Source organism: Primulina eburnea, chromosome 11 (assembly GCF_022965805.1).
Source record: "Primulina eburnea isolate SZY01 chromosome 11, ASM2296580v1, whole genome shotgun sequence".
NCBI lineage: Eukaryota > Viridiplantae > Streptophyta > Magnoliopsida > Lamiales > Gesneriaceae > Primulina > Primulina eburnea.
The window spans coordinates 25,449,363-25,458,283 of NC_133111.1; the positions used below are offsets into that span (position 1 = coordinate 25,449,363).

The 8,921-nt window shown below is 38.1% G+C and overlaps 1 protein-coding gene across 1 annotated transcript; it reads right to left on the bottom strand.

Moving 5' to 3' along the window:
- Window positions 1-2,487: 2,487 nt before the first annotated feature.
- LOC140805477 (V-type proton ATPase subunit H-like) lies at window positions 2,488-7,151 on the bottom strand. Its single transcript, XM_073161748.1, has 8 exons — window positions 7,039-7,151; window positions 6,878-6,949; window positions 6,437-6,502; window positions 6,243-6,357; window positions 5,395-5,556; window positions 5,108-5,233; window positions 3,446-3,571; window positions 2,488-2,845 (listed from the first exon to the last, which is right to left on the bottom strand). The coding sequence occupies exons 1-7, from the start codon at window positions 7,149-7,151 to the stop codon at window positions 3,455-3,457; spliced, it is 771 nt and encodes a 256-aa protein (XP_073017849.1). The 3' UTR covers window positions 2,488-2,845; window positions 3,446-3,454.
- Window positions 7,152-8,921: the final 1,770 nt, after the last annotated feature.

Below are 8,921 nucleotides of genomic sequence, written 5' to 3' on the forward strand. Positions count from 1 at the left end.
GTGCGCGCGCGCGGCAGTGTGCGCGCAGGCGCGCACAGTGCACTGCCCGGAAAAGTTCCGGGCATCACCCTTTTTTTAATTTAATTTCTGGAAAAATATTATTTTTCATGGTGCTACAATTTTCTGAAAAATTTTCTTTGTGGTTAGAAATAAATTATTCAATATCAAAACCATTCGATTTAGAAAAACCTGGCTATGATACCACTGTTGGATCTCGGTTTTCTACGCACCCAAACGCTGAGGAAGTTTTAAATTTTTTTTATTTTATTTTGACAATCAAAATATGTTTATATTTGGGTACTCGTATGATTTTAACTTAAACATTCATAGGGCGTTAGATTCGTTATACCTTTGGTGAATAAATCACATGGCTCCAACTACGCCGGTATAAGCGAACATAGCTCTTGTTGTAAATCACACGTACGTTCTTCAAGTCTTTTTCTTCAATCTCCTAATCCGGTTCACGACTGGATCACTTGTTCATCTTCTAACTTGCACTAGAAAGTGTAGAAGATATTTTGCGTTGAGATGGTACACGAAGAAGAAATCGACTCAAGCCGAATTTTTCTTGCATAAGAAAATAATTTCGAGAGCATCTTTTGGGAATTTGGGGAAGAGCCGAAAATGTTCTTCCCAAAGGAATGAATTAAAAAAAATCCGGAGAGCATCACCCTTTTTTTTCTTTTAAAACTCTAGGATGCACTATTCCCGTAAAAATTTAAGAAAGCAAAATCTTATTTTTATTCTTTATTTTTCTCCCAAAAGTTTCGGTCATGCCACTTATCAATTAACCAAAATATTAATAATATATTTCATTAATTGTAATTTCCTTAATTAATCATATTAATTAAGTTAATGGATTTCAACATATATTTGATTCTCGAAAATATTACATAACCAATCATGCAATATTATTTTTCTTTGTGTGCAAGTTTTTAAATTATGGTATCATGAATATTTCCATAAATCAATACCATATTTTATAAAAATTTAATGGGCTATATTTTAACTCAATTAAAATATAATTTAATTATTAAAGCCCACTTAGACTTTAATAAATTCGCATAATGAGCTTATACTCTTACAAGTCCATGATCCATGCTCCCATTATATTAATATCATCTTAATCCCGATCGACGATCCAATATGACCGATGTGAGAATTTCAAATTATTTGTTATTATGATGCACACTTTAATTTCGAGATCACTAATGTCTAAATAAGCATGAGCACTCCTTTGATTGTCTTTAGCAATCATGCTCTCAAAATTTCTATAAGCTTTTATTAACTTTATTTATAAGCTTATCGATTGATCATATCAAACTTATTTCTTATAAATTCAACTCATTGAATTTATTATCTCAACGGGAACAAGTAAACTAGTGCTTGTGTGACCCTCAATGGTTCAGGGATACAGCTAGCCGTGGGTTCACAACTCTTTGTGATTTAAGACCTAATCCTTTATTTGGGCTTACCCTAGTTAGCCTCATTCTTTTCATCAGCACCTAGATCAAGAATGTCAGAACTTATTTCTGATTGCATCCATCGGATCATGGTAAGAGCGTCTAGTAGCATCACCCCATGATCCCCTAGGTATCACTGATAGTGCCTGCAAGAACCAGTCGATTATGATTAACGTACAATACGGTCCCTTCATCTCATATATCCCGATCGAATCTGCAACCACTGGTTCATCGAGGGTTGCATATTAATTTGATAACTATGTGATAACTATAATAGTGGCTTCGCGTGTACTATTCGAGAAATCCTTCTCTAACGTACATCTCGTACTCTGGCCAGAGATTCCATGCACTATTATTTCATCAGATCACATAGGATACCCACACCCACAGGTGAGCGGTGAATCTCCGACTACAATTCACTGGCTCCTATATGTGTCGCAACTATACCCAACCTCGCCACCTGATGACTCTCCTGGAGCCGGTAAACGAGTCAAAGCATAGCCCTAGCATATAGAGCCTCAGTGTTGTCCCGGGTCGTAAGGACTAATGGTGTACAATCATAACCACGTAATTATCCTCTCGATGAATGATAACCACTTGGAAAGTCCGAGGGAAGGTTGTTCGGTATAATCATCATATGACTACCCATCTGTATGTTTGGACATCTCCATGCCCTTACCAAAAATGCAGTACACAACATCATAGATGCTAGTCTCGAGCTCAAGCGACCTTTATCCATGTTTTAGGCGGCTGAATCGACTAGGAACAAATTTAGAATATGCAGTGTTTACAAATGAGTTTCAAAATCGAATTACGATTCATTTGTATTAAAGAATAATCAAGGACTTTATCTATGCTGTTTACATGGGTATACTATTATAAAGTATAACAGGACCATAAAAAGTTAAATTATATTAAAATAAAGATTGTTTATTTCACTTGAGTTAATAAATTCCCTAACCAACCGTTGGCTTGCAGGACATCTACTCTAAAATCAACAACAAAAACATGAAAGTGTACTACTCTAGCTAAACTTAGCTAATCACGATATTAGCAGATACTCACAAATTCCACGGCATTAGAAACTCATCTAAAAATAACTCTCATTTCTTCTACGGTACCAAAGAAGCCAGTATGACTTGGAACAATTCCTAAGGCCAGAAAAATCAGCAAGTCCGTTCAAAGAATTTGCAATAACATACCTGAAAATCATGTTCTTCGAAGTTTGTAATGTTGTCCCGCCAGAATATAGGATCTTTATGCATAGGCGACCAATCAAGGTGTCCAAGGAGGACTTCCTGCTTATACCTATCAAAAGAACTAAGTTTCTTGATGTTATCTTTCAGTCCTTCCTCCAATTGATTCAAGGCTTCCAGCAGATCCTGAAAAAGTTCAGATTTGTGGGTGATAGAACGAGTTGAAGGAATCCTAGGAGAGGAGAAACAGAGGGAGTTAGCAGTGAAATGTTGGTTATCCTTCACTCAGCCTCAGTATAGAGAAAATACTGAAATAAACTGAACAAGCATACAACAAGCAAGAGTTTTAAGTTAAGTATAAAATGGTAATCTTTTATGCCTTTTCCCATGTCATAAAATGATCAATTACTCTCCTGATGGGAAATGCAGAATCAAAACTAGAAAAGAGAAATTAGATAATGGAAAATAAAATAATAACGGAAAAATAAAAGCATCATGCAGTCACTCAACACTCGGAATTTCGTTGAAAATAAGGCATATAATGGGAGTTGACATATTACCACCCATAAATGGATGCACTACATGTATGAATTTGTGCCATTGATAACATGGATAAATTGAAGGCATGTTGTCTGCTCTAAATTTTGACAACAGAGATGGCATTCCTTCATGCAGATTACTATGAGAAGAATATTTTTTCGATACATTTACTTTCCTTAAAATTGAAGTAAGAAATAAACGACGAACAAATCTAAAATTTCCCGATTGGCCAAAAGAGTTCCTCACCTTATCACTTCATGCTTGAGATTTCAAACTCTGAACAAGCTGTGGCAAGCCCAGGTCTACCATCTGAGCACCAAATGTTCCTTTGTGAAGCAAATTACTAAGAATCAAGACAACTAGACGGACGATCTTGCACAAGTTGACAGAAAGATATATTCAGATGAATGTTTAGAAGAAAACATTACAACATAAGTCCAGTTGTAAATAATATATAGATTCAGCTGAGTCAAAGCTTTCATAGAGAATAAGGACACAATCAATGATGTACATATAAAGGGTATCCATCCAGAAAGGTAATGTGAGGCCCGTGACCGAAGAGGGCGGGTGGTGATCGCCGGTGCCATCAATTGCACGGACAATGAGCGGCTCCTGGCAGGCTTCTAGGTTGAGGGAACATGAATGAACCGACCCACACCGGAATGAGAGGGATTATGAGACTATTCAATGTAATGGACTGTACAGTTGAAGAGGGCTTAAAAGATTTGATTTGTACTACTCATATCACGAAGGTGCATCTTCTTTTTGGTAGCTCATCACAAAAGAACTCCAAAGTTAAGCGTGCTTGACTTGGGGCAATTTTGGGATGGGTGACCTCCTAGGAAGTTTCCCAGGGTGCGTGTGAGTGAGGACATAAGCACGCTGGAAAGACTCGTCTGGATACAGTGAGGACATTCGTCGAATCTGGGGTTTACAAGTTGGTATCAGAGCCGACCTCTCTTAGTATGGTGTGGTTCGGGGACGAACCAAGCGGAAGCTGGTGGGCATGTGAGGCCCGGGGTCGAAGAGGGCGGGGGTGATCGCCGGTGCCATCAGTTGCACGGACAATGAGCTGCTCCTGGCAGGCTTCTAGGTGGAGGGAACATGAATGAACCGACCCACATCGGAATGAGAGGGATTCCGAGACTATTCAATTTAATGGACTGTACAGTTGAAGAAGGCTTAAAAGATTTGATTTTTACTACTCATATCACGAAAGTGCATCTTCTTTTCGGTAGCTCATCACATAAGAACTCCAAAGTTAAGCGTGCTTGACTTGGGGCAATTTTGGGATGGGTGACCTCCTGTGAAGTTTCCCAGGGTGCGTGTGAGTGAGGACATAAGCACGCTGGAAAGAATCTTCTTGATACAGTGAGGACAGTGGTCGAATCTGGGGCGTTACAAGTTGAGCCGACCTCTCTTAGTACGGTATGGTTCGGGGACCAACCAAGCGGAAGCTGGTGGACATGTAAGGCCCGGGGTAGAAGAGGGCGGGAGGTGATCGCCGGTGCCATCAGTTGCACGGACAATGAGCGGCTCCTGGCAGGCTTCTAGGTGGAGGGAACATGAATGAACCGACCCACACGAGAATGAGAGGGATTCCGAGACTATTCAATGTAATGGACTGTACAGTTGAAGAAGGCTTAAAAGATTTGATTTGTACTACTCATATCACGAAGGTGCATCTTCTTTTCGGTAGCTCATCACATAAGAACTCCAATGTTAAGCGTTCTTGACTTGGGGCAATTTTGGGATGGGTGACCTCCTGAGAAGTTTCTCTGGGTGCGTGTGAGTGAGGACATAAGCACGCTGGAAAGACTCGTCTTGATACAGTGAGTACAGTCGTCGAATCTGGGGCGTTACATGTATTCTCTCAAGTCTTAACAATTATCACATAAAAGAAGTCACCTTTTCCTTAGTGGATCCCTTGGAAACTTCAATCAACCATGGCAAGCATTTAGAAGTAGCCAAATATTCAATTGCAGGTTCATAGTAAGACAGGAGACAAACACAAAGGCATGTTTCATAAAGGAGCTGTTTCAAGGATAAAATAAAAGACGAGAAATATCATGTTATATGGACGGATGATCAAACATTTAAAATTCCAAAGCCAATAATACTAATGCCACATGTTATGTGTAAGACCAGATGGATTGTTGAGTGGATGGATTGTTGAAATCCTGAATAGGCATTACCTGGATGGATTGTTGAGTGGATGCTGGAGAAATTAAAGGAATGAACAACTTCACTCCATCAATCTGAACAAATGAAGATCGCACTGCAGTCTCTTTCAGTAGAGTTGCAAGGCAAATGATAGCTACTGGAATGCTGCGGCCAGTATGAGATTGGTTCTTCAGCTATATAAGAAAACTATAAGAGCTAGGATTGCTCAAAAATATAGTGTGTATCAGTTATAACATATTTTCCCTCAGTATATGTAATGCTTATATTCCCACTCGTTTAATCTTTCAATGGAATGTGCATTTCATCCTCTCCAGAAGCAGCTACAAGTGGTAAATGCATGGCAACATCTATCTATGTTGTATAATAAAAAAGATCATTAATATTTCTGCCCATGCTCAGAAGTATAAGGGTTTTAAATAATTTTTACACCAACTAGTTACTAAGAAGCATAGTTATATATCTTTGTCAGAAGAACGATGGGCAACAATAGTTGTTGATCCATATGTTTTGACAGCATAAGTGCACAGCAGGATGCCAACTCACCTTTTTTAATATGAATTATTTGATCTTCAAGCTGAAACATGAAAGTTTCAATTGAGTATTTTTTTGTCACAAAAAACCTCTTAAATATATAACAATATCAGTTTTGACTTATTATCTATCGTTTTCTAAATAAAGTTTTTGGATTACCATCCATTATAACTGTAACAGATATTACTGTCCAGAATCAGTGAAATTCTCAGTCTTACATGACCAACAACAAAAACTGACGAAGACTGCCTACAAAATTTAAGGTGGCAAGTCTCATTCACATTTTTCAGAATTAACCTCATGAAACAATAACTGAAAGATCACTTACCTGTGCACACAACCAATCAACCAGTCCCTTCAAAACATCATTTATAGAAGTGAATTCATCCTTCGACTTGGCAGCCGAATCAGCAATGACATGATCTTGACCTTTAGGCCTTCCACTGAAATTAATGAAAGAAGAATGGCCATAAAGGAGGCAACGATCATGATTAGGAGGCCAATACATGAAAACATTCATACCTTAACATGAAAGAAAGTATCTTACTGCTCTTCTCTTGTATAAACCAATTACCTTTCCAAAGTAGCCTGCAAAAGAAAAAGGAGCATCTCCAGCCATTACAAGTGAAACTTAACAAAATATAGGGTGATGTGATTAACGAGTCAGTTAAAAAGCGAATGATGTAAACTAGTCCATGCTTTCTTTTTAACTCTAGGTGGGCGAGTGGCTTTTGGTGGTCAAAGTTAATTACAGGTGGTCCAAGGCAACAAGAATCATAAAGTTTCAACTTAATGATTAAAGGTCTCCACTAAGAGCAAACACTAACTTAGACCAAATACATAGCAACAGAAGTTAAATAGAGTTCCAAAGATTTGGACGGATATCAAGGAAAACAGAGACAGACCAATAATCCCACCCACATTAATACATGATGTATCAATTAGCATGGGTATAATACTTGCCTCAGGAAAGGATCATATATCTCCTCGCCCGAGAAAGACTTATCATGGAATAATCTAGCTCGTTTGGATTTGCTGCCAAGTAGAAGTTAAAATTACACACACACAAACATATATACATGCATCTGGTAAAAATTGAGAAAAAAAACTAAAAGTTTTGCTACTTACCCAAAAGCATTTCATCAATTAGAGCTAACACATATTCTACAGTTTCTTCCTTGAATATGTCTCTCAAAATGCTTACAAAACATCGAATATATGCTGGAGCATCCTGCATAGTTACTTTCACCAATCAAATAACAAGAATAATTCATCAAAGCCATAAAAACATAAGCTTCCATTTGAAGCACCCTAAATCAAGGATTTAGGTTCTGTCCTCAACAAAAATCCTACTGAACTTGAGACGAACCAAACAAATTCATGGTCGTTAAATTTCTTCACCTGCATAAAATATTACTAAAAATTCATGACACCAACTCAAGTGTAATCAGAATTCACTGAATCATTCTTTCAAGTAACCTCCAGATTTTGATGATAACAAAACTTGTTATTATCTTTCTAACATATTTACTCATGTGTGAAGTTGATACATCAAGTTGGAAGCTGCAACTTCAATTTTGCAACCGATTGAATTCTGGCGAGGTGCAGTTTTTGGAGCATATCGTACAAAACAGAGATCGAAATGAACTAAGGCCAAAACGGTTGGAAAGCCAACTCAATTATCTACAAGTCATATCTCAGCCCGGTCGGACCACTTCGAATGTTATCTTTGTCAAACCGCTAATTGAAGTTCAGACAAGACATTTCGGATTCTGCAAACGACTCAAAACGAGCAGCATTAGTATCATGCGTTGCGGTATTTTGGCCATATCTCTCAGCTCACTTATTGGAATGAACCGATTCAGTATGCGTTGGAAAGATCAGACGATGATCTATAAATCAACTTCAGAAGTCAAAGTCTGAATCAAGGCTTAAGATGCTGATAAATGACAATGAAACTATTGGTTCTGCACAGCACACCAATTGAGCTGTGGTTGAGATGCTGACCAGATTGAACTGCTGACCAGTTTGAAACGCTGGCTATTTCAACCTCTGACCATTTTCAACCGCTGAGCTGTTTTCAACCACTGACCAGCTCAACCATTGAGCAGTTTGAACCGTTTACCAACCGCTGAATGATCAGTTTAATGTCAGGAAATGTCCAGCAAGAAAAATTTGACCGTTAAAATTTCAGAAACAGTACAAAAACTTGCCAAACGGTCATATTCTTGTGTCTAACGTATATATTTTTGTTGGGGCTTATAAATACATCATCTTGAATATCAAACAATAGCTTTTGAAGTGGATTCAAAGTATGAGCAGTTAGCATGAAGAAATCTGCTATTTGAGAGCACAAGCCCTTATGTGAGGATACATTTGAAATGTACACTGTAAAGGATAAATTCCTCACACACAATCACTCACACATGTACAAGAGAATTGAACATCAAATATTATATGAGTGAGTCTTCACACAAAGACATTAAAGATTGTGTTGGTAGTCTTTGCATAAGAGACTATAAACATTATGTGGATTGTGAGGTTGTGGGGACCCGGACGCTAATCATTTTCTTAATCGTGATTGGGACTAATTAATCAATTATAATAAACAGGGTCTAAATTTATTTTTTTTTAAAATACGGAAGGTAAGAAAATCACTCTATTATACAAACCAGTATAATAATACAAATCCTTTATAACATGCATCTAGTTTCAAAACTAGGGTTCAACTACTACAATCAAGTAATGAAACATATCTATATCCAAGTCCGGAATGACCACTCTAATCTCGATCTTTCTTCACCTCTGTGACCCTGAACCTATCCCGCCTGTTGAGATATAATGATGCGGACATAGACGTCCCAAGGAAAGCATGGGATCCTTTGCAGTTGCCGGAGGGACCAATCACGAGGGGTCGACTAAAGAGATTCAAGGAGGCACTACAAGGAGTCATGAGCAAGCATGAAGGGGTCGTGATGCATGGGAGTACGTTTGGAGGCCAACGGAA

What these genes read in the sequence shown, in the direction of transcription:
- LOC140805477 (XM_073161748.1), bottom strand. Translation starts at nt 7,151, where the DNA reads ATGCAGGATGCTCCAGCATATATTCGATGTTTTGTAAGCATTTTGAGA. An exon ending in ATACTTTCTTTCATGTTAAG is followed by an intron (nt 6,358 to 6,436) that starts GTATGAATGTTT and finishes CATTAATTTCAG; the next exon opens with TGGAAGGCCTAAAGGTCAAG. An exon ending in TTGATTGGTTGTGTGCACAG is followed by an intron (nt 5,557 to 6,242) that starts GTAAGTGATCTT and finishes TTTCTTATATAG; the next exon opens with CTGAAGAACCAATCTCATAC.